At 45.1% G+C, this 22,536-nt stretch overlaps 1 protein-coding gene across 5 annotated transcripts in view; it reads left to right on the top strand.

The window, feature by feature from the left end:
* macf1a (microtubule actin crosslinking factor 1a) overlaps positions 1–22,536 on the top strand; it is an 837,043-nt gene that overhangs the window by 329,006 nt on the left and 485,501 nt on the right. For all 5 annotated transcript variants that reach the window (XM_038800586.1, XM_038800577.1, XM_038800561.1 and 2 more), the window contains exon 2: positions 931–992. In XM_038800586.1, coding sequence (XP_038656514.1) covers positions 931–992 — 62 coding nt within the window. The remainder of the gene's footprint in view (positions 1–930; positions 993–22,536) is intronic.

Raw genomic sequence — 22,536 nt, 5'->3', positions numbered from 1 at the left:
TTTTTTTTTCTGTGCTTTGTAGATTGCTGTTATGTTTGCATATATTTTGTGTGTGACCTTTTTGCCCTGTAGATGAGAGATGTTTGCGGTGGAAGTGGAAAATACACCTAAGTCAGATATAGCCCAGATAGATGCAAAGTAAAACTTCTTTTATTCTGCCCAATAGCATACCTGAACCCTAACCGTAGAATATCCCAACTGCGCTGATGCAATATTTTGCCATTTCCTGCACCAGTTGGCTCTGTGCCTCCTGAATGAAATTTCCAATTAATGCCAAATAGCTATGTTTATGAAATTAAGTTACTAAATTAATTTTGGGAAAGGCATTAATATTTATTGGAGACCTGAATTTCAGCTCCCTTAATTTTCTTTTTGCAAGTTAAACATGACAGTGTTCTCAATTAATGTGGTACACAATATCTGATTCAGTTCTACCACAAGGCATAAAATAGAAGAATATTCTCCAATGCATGCTATTTTGGAAAGGTATTCAGTGTTTTGGAAAACAACATTTTGGAGTTGATTGAGACAGTTTATATGAAGCAACAAAGCTGAGGAGAAATAGACAGAAAATTTGTCTCATTCAGGGACCAGAGTTACATCTGAACATATTTGAATTTTAATTTGATGCCTTCAAGGGAAAGGAATGGTAGAGGTGCAGTCTCGATATTTATTTGGTGAATTATTAGTAATAATAAAAATCTTCATTGCTTAACTTGTGCTGATTGCAATTAATTATTGCAGAAAAGGTATCACAGCGGAGAGGGGAAATCTAACGTTTTCTGATATTAAAAGTTTTTGCAGATCTGGCAGCAGCTGTGCTGAGAGAAACAGTTAACGTTTTGTGTCCATATGATTCTTTAGATCATTTTCTAATGTTAAAATTGTTGGAGGAGAAGTAACTCCTTTTCCTTTTTTCTGTTTGTACAGATGAGCGTGACAGAGTGCAGAAAAAGACATTCACAAAATGGATCAACAAGCATCTTATAAAGGTACAAAACTTCACCACTCTGGGAAGACTTCATGATGCTTAAGATCTATTTTTAATCTTGCATCAATAAATAGATCTGAAGATTATATACAAGCTTTTTGACTTGTTTACTGTGTCGGGTTTTTCTTCCTGTGTCAAATTTTCATTTCTATTCCTTTGCCACTGTCCTCTGTTAATTTATTGCACTCCAATATACTCTATAGTTAAGAAATGTCTAAAGCGGTACTCTGCAATTTTACAGGGGATTTATGTGCGAACTCAAGATTTGCAATTGACCAGTGCATTACTGTGATGACTTTGCTACGCTTGCAGATATTTCTGTTATTTGGCAGTTTACTTTGCTCAACAATATTCTGCAACCATCAAAGTGTGGCACGGTGCACAGTGGTTAGCACTGTTGCTTCACAGCACCAGGGACCCGGGATCGATTCCCGGCTTGGGCCACTGTCTGTGCAGAGCCTACACGTTCCCCCCGTGTCTGCGTGGGTTTCCTCCAGGTGCTCCAGTTTCCTCCCACAAGTCCTGAAAGCATGCTTGGTAGGTAAATTGGACATTCTGAATTCTCCCTCAGTGTACCTAAAAAAGTGCGGAGTGTGGCAACTATGGGATTTTCGCAATAACTTCATTGCAGTGTTGATGTAAGCCTACTTGTGGTACTAATAAAGATTATTATTATTATTGAGAAGCAGTTGTTCAATTTTTGGGAACATTGATCGAGGCGAAAAAGTGTTGGTCAGGCATCAGGAGAAACAAATTGCTGCCTGAATCAGACAGGGCTGCAAAAGCCAAGCTAATTTGACAGTTTATAAGGCATGAGTTTTTCAGTTAGGGATTTCAGAATCTGCAAGAAGATCAGACTCTGCAAGTTTGTATTTCTGTTTGTGAGCAGATATGTACTGTGTTTTTTAGAACACCTTCTGAATCAAGTCAATGAATATTTCTTGTAAAATCTGTCATTGAATTATTAGAAAGTACTGACTTCATTGTTTCTTATTTTAAGAGTACCCAAATATGCTTCTTAAGAACATAAGAACGAGAAGCAGGAGTAGGCCATCTGGCCCCTCGAGCCTGCTCCGCCATTCAATGAGATCATGGCTGATCTTTTGTGGACTCAGCTCCACTTTCCGGCCTGAGCACCATAACCCTTAATCCCTTTATTCTTCAAAAAAACTATCTATCTTTATCTTAAAAACATTTAATGAAGGAGCCTCAACTGCTTCACTGGGCAAGGAATTCCATAGATTCACAACCCTATGGGTGAAGAAGTTCCTCCTAAACTCAGACCTAAATCTACTTCCCCTTATTTTGAGACTATGCCCCCTAGTTCTGCTTTCACCCACCAGTGGAAACAACTATCCTATCTATTCCCTTCATAAGTTTATATGTTTCTATAAGATCCTCCTGCATTCTCCTAAATTCTAACGAGTACAGTCCCAGTCTACTCAACCTCTCCTCGTAATCCAACCCCTTCAACTCCGGGATTAACCTAGTGAATCTCCTCTGCACACGCTCCAACGCCAATACGTCCTTTCTCAGGTAAGGAGACCAAAACTGAACACAGTTCTCCAGGTGTGGCCTCACTAACACATTATACAATTGCAGCATAACCTCCCTAGTCTTAAACTCCATCCCTCTAGCAATGAAGGACAAAACTGCATTTGCATTCTTAATCACCTGTTGCACCTGTAAACCAACTTTTTGCGACTCATGCACTAGCACATCCAGGTTTCTCTGCACAGCAGCATGTTTTAATATTTTATCATTTAGATACAATCCCGTTTGCTATTATTCCTAACAAAGTGGATAACTTCACATTTGTCAACATTGTATTCCATCTGCCAGACCCTAGCCCATCACTTAACCTATCCAAATCCCTCTGCAGACTTCCGGTATCCTCTGCACTTTTTGCTTTACCATTCATCTTAGTGTCGTCTGCAAACTTGGACACATTGCCCTTGGTCCCCAACTCCAAATCATCAATGTAAATTGTGAACAATTGTGGGCCCAACACGGATCCCTGAGGGACACCACTAGCTACTGATTGCCAACCAGAGAAACACCCATTAGTCCCAACTCTTTGCTTTCTATTAATTAACCAATCCTCTATCCATGCTACTACTTTACCCTTACTTAATGTCATACATCTTTACGAATGAATTTGGAGCAATGGTTGTGTCCTTTTCTCTACACTTTGAAAATGTTCTCAAAGTCACTACTTTTGGACAAATCTATGACACTTCAACCAATTGATCCCTCCATAGCTTGGTATCTGTACTTTTTTCTATTTCTATTTATGGGGTGGTTTGAGGTTGGGTGTGATTTAAAAATATTAAACCTGACTACAACTTGTCCACTTCTGAGTTTAATGGTGCAACAGGAGACCGTTATCAAACCCAGTCTATGATTGGCATAGCATTTAACCAGTTTCACAAGTCAGGTTTTTCTGGCCTTTGGAAACCTGGCAGATGAAGGGAAACAAACACTGCTCTGGTAAAGTCAACTGCTCTTATTGTTGTTTTTGGGCTAGGTGGAGCAGGAGTGCTTCCAAGTTTTTCTTGTGCCTCCCAAAGATTGCCTGCGGGTTTGGAATTAAACCCCACCCACCTCCCTCATCACCAGGTTTGGGGATTGAACCTTCCCTCCAAAGTACCCACTAGCAGTTGTCTCTTACTTGCCACTGCAACCTGTTCCATGGTGATCTGCCCCTAATTGAAAGTTAAAGGGCGCGATTCTCCACTCCCCACGCGGCGTGGGAGAATCGCGTGAGGGCCCCCCCGACAACATTCACCCCCCCCCCCCCCCCCCCCCCGGCTCGGAAGAATCGCCGTTCGCCTTCATTCTCCGACCCGGATGGGCTGAGCGGCCTGCCGTTCACGGCTGTTTCACGACGGCGGCAAACACCTGGTCGCTGCCGTCGTGAAATGGGAGTGAGAAGCCCGCAAGATCAAGCCGCCACGTCTTGCGGGGAGGCTGAGGGGAAAGACGGCCACCGCGCATGCGCGGGTTTGTGCCGTCAGCGTCATGACGTCAGCCGCGCATGCGCGGGTTGGAACCGGCCAACCTGCGCATGCGCGGCTGACGTCATTAGGCGGGCCGGCCGCGTCATTCTCGGCGCAACGCGGCCGAGATTTATGGAGGGCCGCTCCTAGCCCCGCCGGGAGGGGAGAATAGGGAGCGAGGAGCGGTCTCCGAGGCCGTCGTGAAACGCGGCAGAGTTCACGACGGCCCTTCCGCTTTTTCCCGTGAGCGGAGAATTCCGCCCAAAGTACTTTGTTGTTTTTTTCAGAGCTTATTTTCAAACAAGTGCTGATTACTTTAGTATGTCACTGGGCCCCAAATAGCTCTACAGCACATCGCCAAGCTCTAAATAGCTTCACAGGCTATCTTGCCCATTAAATATTCTGTGGCCGCACATAAACTTCCATAGAATAAGAATATTGTGTAGCTATTTTAAGAAGGAGTAATAAATTGTCACTGCAGTGCATTACATGATACATATTCCAAATGTGTTTACTTAACTACAGGAATTTAATATCAACAAGAGGTTTCAATTTTTTTTATTTTATCTTTTTGCTGTCACGATTCTTCAGTTTACAGGACAGAATAATTTATAGCTGCTGACTGTTTCACCCTTCCTGTCTCTCATATATAGGATGTTCTGTCCGTTAGCCCATTACTGTTGCAAGTGCCCTTACTAGGTGAAACTGTGGGTTATGATTGGGGATTTTTTTCATCCATACCTTTTTTTTCTTGTGAAAAGGCTGAGTTGTACCTTGAAATAAAGTGTATTTCCCTAGGTCTAAAATAAAAGGGCTGCAGATGAACATATTTTCTAACTGAACAATCAGTTTGTGGAATGCTGTGGCTCACTATCTATTTCAGACTTAAGTCAATGAGGGTCACTGTCTCATTCCAAGCTCCTGATGCAATGGTGGCAGTTCTCCATTTTGACAGGAGCAGATGGTTTTTTCAGAAGGGAAGTCCTGGTAAATGTTTTTTTCTGACTGGTCTATTGGTGAATGATTGATTGGAGATAAATCATTGGGGTAGCTCTTTCTGACAACTGGGAATGAAGGGATAAGGGTAAGGGGCAAAAGCACATTTAGGAGCCAGTTATGCCTGGAGCGGAAGTCTGATGGAGCAAAGAAAGTTCACTGTCTTAACTCCAATACAGAGTGCCCAGACCACTTATAGGAGTGCTTAGCACTGCCGTACAAGAATATCTAAGGCAGGGCTCAAATGCATTTGCCAGTCAGAGTTGGCATGAAACCTTGCGATCCTGACTTGTTTATTACTTGGTTTCCTCCCACAGTTCAAAGAAGGGCAGATTAGATGGATTGGTCATTCTAAATTGCTCTTAGTGCCCAAAATGGTTAGGTGGGTTTACTGTATTGCAGGGATAGGGTGGAGGTGTGGGCTCAAGTGGGGTGCTCTTTCCAAGGGCCGGTGCAGACCCGATGGGCCGAATGGCCTCCTTCTGCACTGTAAATTTTATGATTCTATGAAGAGTGAATACATTTATTTTCTTACTGGTTTTGTCCTTCAGTACTTTTACAAGGGGCATTTAGTACTTCCTGGCAAGTGGAACCAATTGTCCTTTATTTGTGAGCAAGGCCAGCAAAAATATTGTTGGGCCATCAATCCAAATCTGTTGCTGCCTGTATGTGAGCAGCATGTCCTGAACTAAGATCAGGAGTGACCTTCTTTCTCCTGCCCCCTTTCCAGAGACAAAGGTAATGATGCCAATGCAGCATGTCTAATGCTGTCCCAGATGAGATTAGCTAGCTCTGAAATTCCTCAGTGTCGGCTGTTCCTAGCATCGTGTCCCGTTCCTGTGACTGAACACACTTTTTCTGGCAACAAAAGGGAAAAGGGCACACACCGTTCCTATGCATGTGTGTATCCTTCCAATCAACGGCACAAGTTTGTTGCACCAAAAGAGTTGAACCAGGTACCTGATTCCCTGTCGGGAGGGAGAAACCGCATGCATACCCTCTGTTAGACATCGTGCCGACTGGCGACTCCGAGCAGTGTCCGAAAGTTTTTACAGCTTGATCACGATCTCACCACAGGCCAGGGAAGGGAGTTGGAACCTTCCTCCTTGTGCAGCTCAGTGTACTTGCCCATTGAGCATTTTGAGGAAGCAATTTTTTTCTTAATAGACTCTAGTGTTAGTTTAAAAAAAATCTATGGTAGTTGTGTTGTAAAACTGGACCATTGGTTAAAAATAAACACTGCTTATTGGAATAAGTGGCAGATGGTGATTTTAGTCATTTTTGTTGCATTAAATTTGCAAAATTTTATTTGTTAAAATGGTTTCTCTGGAGGATTAAGAACAGTATTTTAAGCGTACTTGGTGTAAGTATATTGTCAGTGATTGGAATATATGTTGTGTAGTCTTGTAGACTATACACTGATTGTTCACTTGTGTACGTATAATTGCAAGTGAATCATGGTCTATCGTTTAGTTTCTCTAGCCATGTGCATCTATATGCATCTCCAAAATGAATGTATTACACTCACGCATGCACATATGCACACATACTGAAAGAAAAGCAAATACCCTTGTAGGGTGTAAGTAAAATATCTAGGTGGATAGGAAAAAGGATAATAAAATAACCATTCACCAATAAGAATATAATAGTTTAATTAGGTTGAACTGGGGATAAAACTATTTTAGATCGAGTATTGGGCAATGACATAGGGTAACTTCATAATCTCATCATAAACTATGCACTGGGAAATAGTAATCATGGTGCATTTAGAACATAGAACAGTACAGCACAGAACAGGCCCTTCGGCCCTCGATGTTGTGCCGAACAATGATCACCCTACTTTAAACCCACGTAACCCGTATACCCGTAACCCAACAATCCCCCCATTAACCTTACACTACGGGCAATTTAGCATGGCCAATCCACCTAACCCGCACATCTTTGGACTGTGGGAGGAAACCGGAGCACCCGGAGGAAACCCACGCACACACAGGGAGGACGTGCAGACTCCACACAGACAGTGACCCAGCCGGGAATCGAACCTGGGACCCTGGAGCTGTGAAGCATTGATGCTAACCACCATGCTACCGTGAGGCCCCTTAATGCTACCGTGAGGCCCCTATTTGAATTTGAATTCCATATTATGTTTGAAAGTGATATACTCCAGTCTTGAACAAAAATCTTAAACTTAAACAAAGCAACAACTTGGGTGTGAAGAAAGAGCTGGCTAAAGTTCATTGGAGGAATAACCTAAAAAGCATCGTTGTGAAATAAACAGTGGGAAATATTTAATGAAACAATTCAAAATTTTCCAGCAAAAATACATTACATCCCATTTGTGGACCAGCACCACCCCAATACATTAGAAAAGGGGGGGGGGGGCGCATTGCAAGTCAGGACTAGCAGTAGAGCTGGGTCATAATTGATGAGGAGCTGCGAGGATGTTTGACTTTTCCTCACCCCGGTGAATGCTTCTTCCTGTAAGGCACCCCAAACCCGCTTTTGGTTCTTTTTTCAAAAGTTTAGAGTACCCAATTCATTTTTTCCAACTAAGGGGCAATTTAGTGTGGCCGATCCACCTACCTTTCACACCTTTGGGTTATGGGGGAGGAACACATGCAAACACTGGGAGAATGTGCAACCCCCCACAGTGCCGTGAGGTAGCAGTGCTAACCACTGCGCCACCCTGCTGTCCTTTTGGTTCTTCTCTAACAGTATGCGGTGGGATGCCAACAAGCTGGCTAAATTTAGATTAATTTCCCATAATAATCCCGGTCGGTGGCACCCGTGATGACACATCATCTAAGTATACAGCTACCTTTGGCAATCTTTGAAGAACACCTTCCATTACTCTATAGTTAACGAGACCCTGAACTGGAGGCAGGCAAACAACCCTCTGTGGGTGTTTAAAGTTAGGTATTTCCTGGATGCAGAATCCAGTTCCACCTGCAAGTAGGCATGGCTCACATTTGAGCTTTGTAAAGGAGCATCCTTCAGCCAGTTTCACATATAAATCTTTCAACCTGGGCATCGGGTGATGGTCCAGGTGCGTAGCCCTGTTCACCATGAGTTTGTAATCTCCGCAGAGCTTGATATGGAGTATAACGGGCCTCACCCACTCCTCAAACTGTACTGGTCGTATGATTCCCAGATCCGTTAGATGCTGCAGCTCTTTGGGGCAGTGCTGGTCCACAAATGGGATGATCCACTTTGGTGAGTGAAGTGTAGGGAACAGGCCTTGCCCTAAAATATCTGGGTTGAGCCTCTGGGTCCATATATGAACTGTGGCCCCCCTTTATTTCATCCAGACCCTCCTGGAATACTTCAAAGTACTTGCCCACGACTTCATATAAGTTTTTTGTGCCCACCTGGAAAATCTGTTGCCAGTCTGCACAGAGGACTCTTAGCCAGTCACGCCCCCGCAGATTGGGCCCGGTCCCTGCACCATGATTAATGGTAGTCTGACCAATTGCTTTTTTCGGTGGTCCCCACGATACAAAGCAGTTTGCCTGTACAGGTTGTCAATCTGGTCTTGGTGTTTCACAGCGTTAGAGGTAGGATCTTGGTACGAAACCGGCAAAAGGTTTATTTGTCCACAATGGAGACAGCAGCTCCTGAATCCATCTCCATCACCAGAGAGGATGCGCATTCACTTGCAATGTGATCTGAATCAGTGCCACCTTTGGGGCCGTGATGCAGTTCAGCTGCATCATATTGTCATTTTCTGATGGGGCCATGTGCAAGGCTCTCGTGGTTACCTCATTGGCTGCCCTGGGCACTGTTCTGGCGGCCCTAGCCACCACATGTTCTCCATCCACACATCTGGCAATGTGGTCAACTCTCCCATTCGTCCTTGGGGCAGTGTCCTGCAGGTCTGCAATGGCTCCGAAGTACTGAGCCTGACTGCGGAATTGCGCCTCGTGTTGCCTCTTGGGAGGTGACTGCCCTGTGATGTTGCAGGAGTCTAATACAGAGGGCCGGTCAAGCTACAGACTCCACAGACCATGGATCCCTGAAGCTCCTTGTACCACTTTATCCATATTAATGTGGGATAATGACAATTCAGTGGCCTGCTTCACGTGTAACAGCTTCCTTTGTGTGGCCATCTTACTTATTCCACAAATAAGCCTATCTCTCAACATTTCCGATAGGGATGGTGAACTCTGTGCTCCGCCAACCTCTGAAGGCGGGTCCAAAAGTTAGTTACCGGCTTGCTGAGAGATAGCATAGTCGCGTTGAACCTATACCATAGCATAGTCGCGTTGAACCTATACCATTGTATTATAACGGAAGGTTTTGGATCATAATGTTCAGCCCTAGTGCAACCAACTCGTCAAATGATTGGAGTCCAATACAGCTGGGTCAGGGCCCCAAAGGCTGTAGGAGAATCACTTTTTAAAAAAAAAAATAATAAAAAAAAAAATTTAGAGTACCCAATTATTTTTATTTTATTTTTTATTTTTAAATTTTTTTTTAATTTTCCAATTAAGAGGCCATTTAGCATGGCCAATCCACCTAACCTGCACATCTTTTTGGGTTGTGGGGGCGAAACCCACGCAGACACGGGGAGAACGTGCAAACTCCACACAGTGACCCAGGGTTGATATTCGAACCCGGGTCCTCAGCGCCGTAGGCAGCAATGCTAGCCACTGTGCTACTGTGCTGCCCTGGAGAATCATTTTTTGACTGTCTTCCCCCAAGATACCATTGGCCTGAAAGAAGTACGTTGTGTGTTCTGCGGATTGGCCCCAATCTTCAAAACCCGCATCAAAGGCCACTAGTTCACTAAACAGTGGCATTTTCAAACCTTTCATCCTGATTTTTCCGCACCTTAGTTGGCCGGGCAGACTAGGCATTTAAAAAAAGCAATTCCGGAATCTCCGTTTTCCTCATCGCCAGTTTAATAACAAGGAAGCCAGCTGTAGAAAGGAAAATATTTGTTGATTTACTTTTACCAATAATCTGCCCACAGCAGTAACTATCTACAATCACAGTCCCCATTGAGACAACGAATGTGCCGATCCCTGCTAAGGCTGAATTTGGCTGGCCTGACCAGATCCTCCGAAATCAGGGTGTCATTTTGAAAGGGTACCCAGATCTCAAAGCGAGGTTGAGTATCTTCCCCATCACTGAAAGTCATCCATTGGTCTCCAACACCCCCGGAGTGGCCATTAAACATGGTCCGTGCTTGTGTAGACCAGTACAAATACCGGTGCCTGAGTGAGGCCTCGTCGGTGCAGTGGGTGACTCCCTAGATCCAGGAGAATGCACCCTCAAACGGGCCATGAATATTTAGTTGAGCCTAATGGCTAATATTGATATGATTATCTGGATCACAGGCCAGCGATTTCCAGCATTTTCTGTTTTTGTTTCAGATTCCAGCATCCGCAGTATTTTGCTTTCATATAAAATGCAAGTGTTTCTCTGCTTCAGTTGTAACTAATGAACCATGTATGTTACCCATATGATACTTAATTGGGCACTAACGTTTATAGGTAACATTTTACTTTCACCTGTGTCTTATTTATTTCTGTTAGTTTTGCAGTTATATTCACTGGTATTACATGATTAATGAAAAATGATCCACGCAAAAAGAATATGGGAGTGGCACGGAGGTGCAGTGCTTTTCACTGCTGCCTCGCGGTGCAGAGGACCCAGGTTCGACCCCGGTCCCAAGTAACTGTCTATGTGGAGTTTGCACATTCTCCCAGCGTCTGTGTAGGTCTCACCCCCACAACCCAAAGATGTGCAGGGTAGGCGGATTGGCCACGCTAAAATTGCCCCCTTTAATTGGGAACAAAAAATGAATTGGGTTCTTTTAAATTTTAAATTTTTTTAAAAAAGGTATTGTCTAAATATTAATTTGTTGCTGATTAATACAGTAGTACAAAATGTATTCAGCTTTATTTAGTTGTAACTTGAATGTAACCAAGGTGTTGTCTCCTGCTTGTGATATATTCAGTTCATATTTGTAGTGGCATTAGACTGTGCAAATAAACAATGGGCTTTCAATCCCCCATTGTTCATATGACGGTGCAAAGTAAATGTATATCAGCCATTCGGAATTTCATTGCTGGTGGGATATTTAATTAAAACTTGAACAAAGCATATCATTTTTCAACTGCATATTAAGTATTTCAATGTTAAAACATTATTGAGGCATTATTAATGACACGTCTGGCAGCCTGGGCTACTTCTATCAAAGAATAGATCTTCTAAATTGTCTAATAAATCTTCCAAACATAAAAATGATCGACCAACAGGTGACTAGCTGGGATTTATAAGTTTGATTTGCTGTTTTCAATAATGTCAAGTTTAAATTAATTCAGATTGGTATATTGTTTATCCATGTTAATGTGTAGTCAACTTGAACTAAGTTGTGGTTGTTCATAACAGTGATTTTTACAACATTGTTTTATTATGAACTTTTCTCCGGGTGTTTACTCCTTCTTACATAGTATTAACAAGAAAACCATCCTCACTTGTACTTTACCTGTTGATAACCAGTTTTTAACCAGAACACCCTGGCCTTCCAGCATTCTCTTTAAAACTGTTTTACCTTGTTGCCCCTCTCTGATTTCAAAGATCTCTCCGTGAACCACATTTCTATTCTCTATACGCACCCCTCTTTTCTGGGCTATTTTTCTTCCTTGAGTGCACTTAGATGTTTTGTGCAGAACATGTAGTAAGATGCAGATTAATGCTGTTAGCGTGATGCAAAGGGTGCCCCTCAATTTGCTGGTGTAAATGTAGCCTTGTTGGGCTGAATGTTAAAGACCGAGCTGGATAGAGCTGAAAAGTTCATGATTTCTGTTGAGGATTTCAGTTTGGTTCAATCACACTCAGAATCTTGCCTGCCTGTCTCAATTCCCAGTTCTGCATGGGTACCATGGCATGAAAGCACGATGAGGCAGCGTTTTCAAATACCTCGAGCTGTTTCTTGAAATCAGTTTACAGTAACACATTTTAGGTTATAAATGTCACAGCTGGCCCTCTTTCCCCCTTGCTATCAATAGTTTCGGGGGGGGGGGGGGGGGGGGGCAGTGTGAAACAATGCTGTATTTAAATTACTAGAATTCTGTCAATTCATGGATTTCTATCAATGCCCAACTTGCATTGAAACGAAAAGGGATAGTTATGTAAATGTATCACCTTTCATTCAAGCTGTAAATTAAGTGGTGTGGCACTAGACTCACTGCAAATGAAAGGTATCAAACTAAGCATATATTAATGTAGGATCCACATTCTTCATTTATATTTGTATTATCAAGGTATTTGTGCATTCACCAATTGAATGCACTACGTACGTAAATATATAGCACATAACTTTATTTTTAATCTGACGTGCCCGATTGAAGAGTTATATCCTCACTGTAATATGGTTGGTCGCTTACATGAGAACAACATTGATCTTTCAAATTTCAGATTCTGCCTTTTGCTTCCCATTCATTTGGTATAGTTATCAATTAAGATGTTAAAACAGTTTAAAGCTAAACAAATTAACATATTTAATATGTCGTAAAAGTAACTGGATAGTAGCAATTATTAGTAAAAGATTTTATGGACTTTTAATTATATATTGACAGACGAATGCCATTTTCAGTTGCATTTCAAATACTGCTGAATTATTAAACGTTGCCATGTTCTTTTTTCTATTTTTGCCACAAACATTAAAATTTTCCTGAAACCTACTGATTACAAGGGAGACAGTGGCATAGTAGTATTGTTGCTGAACTAGTAATTCAGAGGCCCAGGATAATGACCTGGGGACCCGGGTTTGAATCCCACCACAGCTGGTGGTGAAATTTAATCTCAATAAAATTGTCGATTGTCATTTTCCATCCTTACCTGGTCTGGCCCAAAATGTGACTCCAGACCCACAGCAATGTGGTTGACTCTTAAATGCCCTCTGAAATGGCTGAGCAAGCCACTCGTCGTATTCAACCGCTACAAGAACATAAAAAGAAATGAAACCAGACAGAACACCCAGCATCGAACCAGGCACCGGAAACAACAACAGCAAACCCAGCTCTGTCGACCCTGCAAAGTCCTCCTTACTGACATCTGGGGGCTTGTGCCAAATTTGGAAGAGCTGTCTCACAGACTAGTTGAGCAACAGCCTGACATAGTCATACTCACAGAATCATACCTCACAGAAAATATCCCAGGCAGGAGTATCACCATTCCTGGGTATGTCCTGTCTCACCGACAGGACAGACCAAGGGCAGCACTGCGGTGTATCACCGTTCCTGGGTATGTCCTGTCTCACCGACAGGACAGACCAAGCAGAGTCGGCAGCACAGTGGTATACAGTCGGGAAGGAGTTGCCCTGTGAGTCTTCAACATCAACTCTGGACCTCATGAGGTCTCGTGGCTTCAGGTTAAACATCGGCAAGGAAATCTGCTGGTTACCACATACTGGCCACTATCAGCTGATGAATCAGTCCTCCTCCATGCTGAGCATCACTTGGATGGCAAGCGGGGTCCTAAAAGTCATAGCTGCTAGGCTGAGGCTGCAGAAGGTGGTGTGGGAACCAGCAAGAGGGGAAAACATATTTGACCTCATCCTCGCCAACCTGCCTGCTGCAGATGCTTCTTTCCATGATGGAATCGGTAGAAATGACCACCGCACAGTCCTTGTGGAGACAAAGTCTCATCTTCATATTGAGGATACTCTCCATCATGTTGTGTTGCACTACCACCATGCTAAATGGGATAGACTTCGAACAGATCTAGCAACTCCAGACTGGGCATCCATGAGGCACTGTGGGCCATCAGCAGCAGCAGAATTGTATTCAACCACATTCTGCACCTCTTGGCCTGGTATATCCCCCACTCTACCATAACTACCAAGCCAGGGGATCAACCCGAGTTGATCCTCCACTTCGGACTCCGACGTAGCAGGGGTATAATGGCTAGGCGCCCATCTTTTCCGATGCGAGCGCCTGAGCGGCAGTTCGCCCCTTTCCTCTGGCGGCAGGGGTACAGCTGCGGCATCATCCATTGTGTCCATGTCCAAGTCCGATGTCCTCACCAGTGGTGTCGGAGGGACGTGAATAATTTGTCGGGGAGGACTCTCCACGGTCCTTGGTATGCTGGTTTGAGTCGGCTCCGCAGGAGGAAACTAACCTGAGGCCCACACCTGGTCCAGGTGTTTCTTCATTACATGTTTTCCCACAGTATCTCATACGACACAGGTCCTGTCCTGGCCTGGCCTGGCCTGTTCCTGCTACCCATGTGAGGCCATTCGCATAATTTCTGACCCATACATTTTCACCTGTGTTGAACTGTCTTTCTTGGCAAGTGTTGTCGTGGCCCCTCCATTGGGCTGCTTGCTGTCGCTCTATTCTGCCACCTGAATTCGGGAATAGTAGACTCAGCCGGGATACCATGAGTTGCGAATGAGGTGCAGAGTTTTTCAATGGTAGTTGTTGAATTTGCAGAATTCATTTTGTAGACGTCCAGCCATTTGGAATGGGCGTCTCCTATTATAAAAAACATTGAACCCATAACCGATCTGCAAAATCGACATGAAGTCGTGACCATGGTTTACCTGGCCATTCCCATGGGTGCATCAGGGCTGCCAGTGGCACCTTCTGCCCTTGTTGGCATTCTTGGCACCGACTTACTAATGCCGCTATGTCTGTGTCCAGGCCCGGCCACCAGACATAGCTCCTGGCCAGCATCTTCATTTTTGAGATTCCAGGGTGCCCAAGGAAATAGTTCAGCCAGTATGGCTCAACAGCCTTGACTTGGAACTATTACTCGAGCCCCCCATAGCAGGATCCCTTCTTGTACGCTGCTCCAGTAAGGGTGGAATTCCGCCTGAACCAGTCTTTCCATCTAGCACCTTGTGTTTTATTTTGGATAAAACCGGGTCGCTTTGGGTTCATAAACGAATGCTTTGTGCAGCCACTGGAAGGGTGTCCAGGAAATGTAACGTCGTTACCGTTTCCTCTATTTTGGGTACTAATGGCGGGGCGACCGGTAATGGCAACCTGCTTAGGGCATCGACGTTTGCCACCCGGGTTCCTGGCCGATGCTCCAGTTGATACTGGTACTCTGCCAGTAGTAGGGCCCAGCGCTGGATCCAGGCTGAAGCTATTGGTGGTATTGCTTTGTCGTCTTTTAACAACCCCAGCAATGGCTTGTGGTCTGTAATTAGTGTATTTCCGCCCATACAAGTACTGATGAAATATCTTCACCGCGAAGATCACAGCCAATCCTTCCTTTTCAGTTTCGGCGTACTTTCGTTCTGCTGCTGCCAGCGCCCTGGAATCAAACACTATAAGTCGTTTCTGTCCGTTTCGCCCTCTGTGTGCCAAAACTGCACCAACGCCATATGGAGACGCGTCGCACGTGAGCACCAACTCTTTCCTGGGGTCGTAGTGTGCCAAGACGTTCTGAGGAAAGCTGTTCATTTATCTTCTTGAAAGCCCTATCTTGGCGGGCGGACCACTCCCAGGCTTGCCCCTTTAGTAATTGGTGTAGGGGGTCCAAGATGGAAGCTCTGTTCTGTATGAACTTCCCATAATATGTCACCAGTCCTAAAAAATATCTTAACTCCTAGATTGTGGTGGGGGCCGGAGCATCTTTAATCGCCCTCACCCGATCCTCCAAAGGGTGTAGCCCTGATTTATCAACCTTGTACCCCAGGTAGGCTACTTGAGGTGCTAGAAAAACACATTTCTCCCTCTTTAGGCGCACGCCTGCTGCTGAAAACATCCTAAGGACTTCCTACAGGTTTCACAGATGTTCTGCCTTTGTTTTTCCTTTAATGAGGACGTCGTCCAGGTAACTGGTGACTTGTCGTAGCCCTTGCAATCTATTCTCCATTGTCCTCTAGAATATCGCACAAGCTGACGATACCCCGAAGGGTAATCTTGTACACTGAGAAAGGCCCTTCAGGGTATTTATTGTTGAGAATTTTTGAGACTCTTCATCCAGCTTCAGCTGTAGATATGCGTGGCTCATATCCAGTTTTGAACATGGGAGTCCTCCAGCCAGCTTTGCATACAAATCCTCAATCTTGGGAATTGGGTATTTGGCCAGTTGTGAGTAGCGATTAATCGTTTATTTGAAATCTGCACAAAGGCGGACCGAGCCGTCCGGCTTGAGGATAGGCATCATGGGTGCCGCCCATTCTGCAAACTAGACCAGTTTTATTATTCCCTCATGCTCCAATCGTTTGATTTCCATATCGACTTTCTGCTTTAATGCGAAGGGTACTGGTCGGGCCTTGTAGAATTTTGGGACTCCCTCTGGATCTACATGCAATGTCACTTTTGGTCCATTCACCTGAGGAAGGAGCAGTGCTCCGAAAGCTGGTGTTTGAAACAAACCTGTTGGACTTTAACCTGGTGTTGTAAGACTTCTTATTGTGCTCACCCCAGTCCAACGCCGGCATCTCCACATCATGACTTTTGGTCCCTTTATTGTTCCGAGCCCTTCTTGGAAAACCTCTGGGTATTTGCACAGGAGTTTGTTCAGGTGACCATTTTCCAGCTGGAAAATGTTTACCCAATCCAGCCGGATCTCTTTTAGCCAGTTTCGTCCCAATAAGCTTGGCCCCACACCTTTCACTACCATTAAAGGCAGCCTAACCAGTTGCTCTCCATAAGCCACAGTTCCATGTGCTGTGCACAACACTCTCAGTGGTTTCTCTGTGTATGTCCTCAGTTTTGCTGAGGTCCTGGTTAGGAATAAGGGTTGGAGTCCAGTGAAAATTTTATTGAATACTGTTTCCCCTATCACTGATTCGGCTGCTCCAATGTCGACTTCCATCAGTGTGGGACGTCCATTCAACCTTATGGATAATTTAATGGGTTTTGATTTCACCATCGTTACACAATTTAGTTGTTACTCGTCGGAGGTAGGTGGGGCTTCTAGGGTGTGCATTCTCCTGTACCCTGGCCTACGTGACCTTCTCCAAGATGATGGCTTTGAGCTTCTATTTCTCCTCTCTGGCTCCGATCTCTGGCAACAACTACAATGTCTTGCCAGGCGAAAGGCTGCAGGGGCTGCTGTCTGTCTGGACCTAATTTTCCCTTGCTTAAGAGGGCTCTGCGAGTGGGCCTGGTTAACTTAGTATCCGAGTCGTTCCTGACTGTGGCTATGCAGTTGCCTATCCTCAGCGGTAGTCCCTTAACCCAGTTTCACTGGTATGGGCGTCTACCTCAATTGGAGTACCCTGTAACTCATGCGCTCCGCTTGCCACTTTTTCTGAGGACAAAGCCAGCTGCAATGCTTGTTTACAATCCAGCTCGGCCTCTGCTAACGGACGTTTCCGTATTGCTAAATTATTTATTCCACATACCAAATGGTCTCAGAGCATCTCATTTGCGTCAGGCCAAATTTGCAAGCCTCTGCTAAACGCCTTAATCTTGTTAAAAAGTTTGTAACTGACTCTGAATGCTCAATAAAACCGGTACCTTCGCAGGATCAGAGGTGGCTTAGGGTCATAGTACTCTTATACTAAGTCCGTCAATTCCTGGAAGGTTTTCGTGTCTGCTGCCTCCGGAGAAGTGAGACTGCACATGATAGCAAAGGCTGCTGGCCCACACGCGGTCAGCAGAATGACCCGTTGCTTTCCATCCAGAATTATATAGTTTACTCTGAAGAAGTACTTCATCCGCTCTACATATTGGACCCAGTCATCCACTGCAGGGTCAAAAGAATCCAATTTTCCGAATAAAGGCATTTTGCCTGTCAATGGCTTACCTGCGATATGCGGCAGCTGCCGACGAGCAGGTTTCTTCGGGTCGTTCCGTTTTCCTTGTTGCGACTGTAATAAGACCACAGAGGCAGAAGTCCCATCACCGCAATTTCCTTTTTATTTACAAACCCAACAGCTGAACAACCATGACCACTCAGCCTGCTGTCTGCACCGGGAGTGCAGAGGATCAGGCACTCCCTGTTATGTACACAGAAGTTATGTACACTGATTGGGCCGCGAATCGGGGAACTCTTATTCTAATTGACCAATCTCAAAGGCCTGGCCTAAATCATTGCACAAGCGATTCCACAACCAATGCATCAGATCAAAGCTCAGCAGTCCTGCCACATCCAGCCATGAATGGTGGTGGACTATTAAACAACTCACTGGAGGAGGAGGCTCCACAAATATCCCCATCTTCAATGATGGTGGAGCCCAGCACATATGTACAAAAGACAAGGCTGAGGTATTCTAAACAATCTTCAGCCAGAAGTGGCGAGTGGATGATCTATCTCCTCCAGATGTCCCCAGCATCACAGATGCCGGTCTTCAGCCAATACGATTCTCCCCACTTGAAGAAACTGCTGAAGGCACTGGATACTGCAAAGGCTATGGGTCCTGATAATATTCCGGCAATACTAATGAAGATTTGTGCTCCAGAACTTGCCGCACCCCTAACCAAGCTGTTCCAGTACATCTACAACACTGGCATCCACCCGGCAATGTGGAAAATTGCCTAGATATGTCCTGTATACAAGAAACAGGACAAATCCAATCCAGCCAATTACCAATCTATCAGTCTACTCTCCATCATCAGCAAAGTGATGGAAGGATTCATCAGTGCTATCAAGCAGTACTTATTTGGCAATAACCTGCTCACAGACGCTCAGTTTGGGTTTCGTCAGGGTCACTCAGCTCCTGCCCTCATTACAGCCTTGGTTCAAACATGGACAAAAACACAATGCGAGAGGCTAGGTGAGAGTGACTGCCCTTGACATCAAGGCAGCATTTGACTGAATATGGCATCAAGGTTCCCTAGCTAAACTGGAGTCAGTGGGAATCAGGGGGGAAACTCTCCGCTGATTGGAGTCAATCCTGGCACAAAGGAAGATGGGTGTGATGGTTGGAGGTCAATCATCTCAGCTCCAGAACATCACGGCAGGTGTTCCTCGGGGTCCTAGGCCCAACCAAATTTAACTGCTTCATCAATGGCCTGCCTTCCAGCATAAGATCAGAAGTGGGGATATTTGCAGATGACTGCACAATGTTCAGCACTATTCGCGATGACCCGGATAATGAAGCAGTCAGTGTCTAAATACAGCAAGACCTGGGCAATATCCAGGCTTGAGATGACAAGTGCCAGGCAATTACATCTCCGATAAGAGAGGATCTAACCATTGCCCCTTGATATTCAATGGCATTACCATCACTTAATACCCCACGATCAACATCCTGGAATTACCATTGATCAGAAACGGAACTGGACTAGCCACATTAACTCTGTGGCTACCACGACAGCTCAAAGGATAGGAATCCTATGGCGAGTAACTCACCTCCTGATCCCACAAAGTCTGTCAAAACATCGACAAGGCACAAGTCAGGATTTTAATACTCTCCACTTGCCTGGATGAGTGCAGTTCCAACAACACTTTAAGCTCGACACCATCCAAGACAAAGCAGCCCACTTGATTGCTCCTCCTTTAACAAACATTCAAACCCTCCACCACCGACTAACCGTGGCAGCCGTGTGTACCATCTGCAAGATCCACTGCAGTAATTCACCAAGGTTCCTTTGATGGCACCTTCCAAACCCACGTCCATGACCATCTAGAAGGACAAGAGCAGCAGATACCTGGGAACTCCACCACCTGGAGGTTCCTCTCCCAAGTCGCTTACCAGCCTGACTTGGAAATATATCGCCGTCCCTTCACTGTCGCAGAGTCAAAATCCTGGAACTCCCTCCCTAACAGCACAGTGGATGTACCTACACAGGAAGGACTGCAGCAGTTCAAGGAGTCAACTTACCACCACCTTCTGAAGGGTAACTAGGGATGGGCAGTAAATTCTGGCCTAACCAGCGATGCCCACATCCCCTAAATGAATTTCTAAAAACTTGAAACAATTGAGTACTCCCATATTTGTTAACCAATTAGGTGATTTAACCCTGCTAAACATGTGCATACTGCTTTCAGTCAAAGTGTTCCTGTGATGTACAGTAAAATCCATCTCAAGGGATTTATTTCGTTTAGGGTGTTTAGATTTCCTCAGCAAGCTGGTTCTCTTGAGCATCTTTTGATGCGCAATTTCAGAAAGCCCAAGGTTCTGCCCTCAAATCTAATCTTCTCATTTGTGGATTAATATGGGTGGTGAGATATGCAAGAAAGTAGCCACAGGAATCCTTGCCTGTGGTCAAGAAGATGGGAGTCGCGAGGCTATGAGGGGATGACTATGAATATGAACATGGAGAATGAAAGGTTAAGGAAGAACAAGGAGGGTAGTGAATTCAGAGGATGCAACAATGATGACTGGAGCAAGATGAGTTGCTTAGAGGAGGAGTAGATGGTAGATTAAAGATGTTGGTGAGGAGAGGTTACGTGTTTTGATGAAGTGGGCCACACCACACCTTTTGAACGGGCTGAGCAGGTAGTGGAAAATGAAAGTTGCATCAGCATTCCTGAAGTTTGAGTGACAGTTACAGCTTGTTGTATTTATCTGTGTTTTTAAAAAAATATTGGTGGTGCGGGGGTTTATGTGATGTGAGCGTGCGAGCGGTTCCATTTTCGCGAGCTTTGGCTCTGCTCTCTCTTTATTGAAGGTATTTCCAAATATGTGCAGAAACATAAACACTCAGAGCCATAGCAAAAGAACCGTGATATAATAACGTATCTGTGCGGAGTCTGCACGTCCTCCCCGTGTGTGCGTGGGTTTCTTCCGGGTACTCCGGTTTCCTCCCACAGGCCAAAGATGTGCGGGCTAGGTGGATTGGCCATGATAAATTGCCCATAGTGTCCTTAAAAAAAAGTAAGGTTAAGGAGGGGGGGGGGGGGGGGGGGGGGGGGGAGTTGTTGGGTTACGGGTATAGGGTGGATACGTGGGTTTGAGTAGGGCGATCATTGCTCGGCACAACATCGAGGGCCAAAGGGCCTGTTCTGTGCTGTACTGTTCTATGTTCTATGTATCATATAAACAATATAATAACGTAATGTGGCAAACCCTACATCTATGCAATCTCGCCTACCTCCCCCCAATGAAGCTTTTTATTCCATATAACCATCAACCCTCCCTTTTCCCCCAAAGAAAAGGACACACCCTCCCTACCCACATTGATGTTTTGGTACGTTTTGAAGAAGTTGATGAGCAGCTTCCACCTCACTGAGAACCCCTCGTCCATCCTTCTAATGACAAACTAAATCTTTTCTAAGTGTAGGATTTCTGCTAGGTCATTCACCCATGTCCCAACCCTTGGTGGTTCCGGGTTCCCGCCAAATCAGCAAGGTCGTCCTCTGGACTAGCAGAGAGGCAAATGCCACCGTGTCGGCTTCTTTCTCCACCACAGCACTTGGATCATCAGACACTCCGAAAACTGCTACCCTCCTGAATGAAATGAAATGAAAAATGAAAATGGCTTATTGTCACGAGTAGGCTTCAATGAAGTTACTGTGAAAAGCCCCTAGTCGCCACATTCCGGCGCCTGTCCGGGGAGGCTGGTACAGGAATGTGACTGTGACGGCCTGTGCTGTTTATTGACTTTGTCCTGTTATCCTGTGTTTGTAAGGTTATTTTGAGTCAATTCTGGGAAGTTTGATTTGTGCAGTTTTACTTCTTTTGGTTTACAAGAGGGCAAGTGCAGCTGGGGCGGAATGGAGAGTGGATGGATATGATATGGTTGTTGGGGTTAGTTCAGTCCTCACTAAGATTGAGGATAGCCTCTCCTCAGCTAATCTGTTTTGGGTTTTTCTTCTGGATTTGTGTATCTTATTGTTTTTATTTAAATGTTCTTTGAATTAAGAATCCACATTTTTAACCACTTTTTGGCCTAGGCAGAGTTTGTATTTTGGGGAGGGCTGGGTTCCTTCTGGCTCCTTCTTGAGGTCAAGTCTTTTCCCTTCCTCTGTTTGGGTTTCTCTTTGTTTTCCTCTCCTGGGTTATTGTGGTGGTTGGGTTGTTGAAGAAAGAAGTTGCAGTGGATGTCCTATCTGCAGCGGTTGGCACCTCGAGCTATGCTGTGTGACGACTATTTTGTTTTTTTCTCTCTTTATCCGGGTGAACATTGTGTTGGCTCTTGTCCTGATCTGGCCTGGTGATGTGGGTGGGTGGGGGCATAGTTTTTTGTGCTGGGGTGGAGGGAATCGGCCCTCTCTCCCAGAACACCTAATTGTTGGTTGTCTTGACAGTGGTTCTTATTGGGTGGAGGCCCCTCATTTTGCCGGGGCTTGAATAATCACCATTTTATGGTGCTTTGCTCTTGATGGGGTTGGTAGAGCACAGGCTCGGGGGGGGGGGGGGGGGCGGGGGGGTGTGCAGGTTTTTGGAATGTGCTGGAAGCCCTGGTGGGACAGTTTCTTGAGTGTCGGTTGGTGCTGTGCTAGACCAGGCCCGGTGCTTTGGCTGTTATCCTGTTGTTCCGGGGGCTTTGGATGTCACTCTCCAAGGATGTCAGGAGGGGCTTCCTGGGAGGCTGGGTTCTTTGGTATGCGGCGGGGTGGGTCATGTTCTGTGCCTTAGTGAGTACCCTGTTGTTTCCCCTGTGGAGGGGTGGGTGTTGCCTTTGTGTTGATTGAGTCTCCTCATAACTCCTCTTCACTGGTGGGTGTTACCAGGTGGAATAGCTCGGT

The sequence above is a fragment of the Scyliorhinus canicula genome, chromosome 1 (genome assembly GCF_902713615.1).
Source record: "Scyliorhinus canicula chromosome 1, sScyCan1.1, whole genome shotgun sequence".
Classification (NCBI taxonomy): domain Eukaryota; kingdom Metazoa; phylum Chordata; class Chondrichthyes; order Carcharhiniformes; family Scyliorhinidae; genus Scyliorhinus; species Scyliorhinus canicula.
Note: the sequence above shows the minus strand (reverse complement) of the source record. Positions and strands in the feature narration are given on the sequence as shown.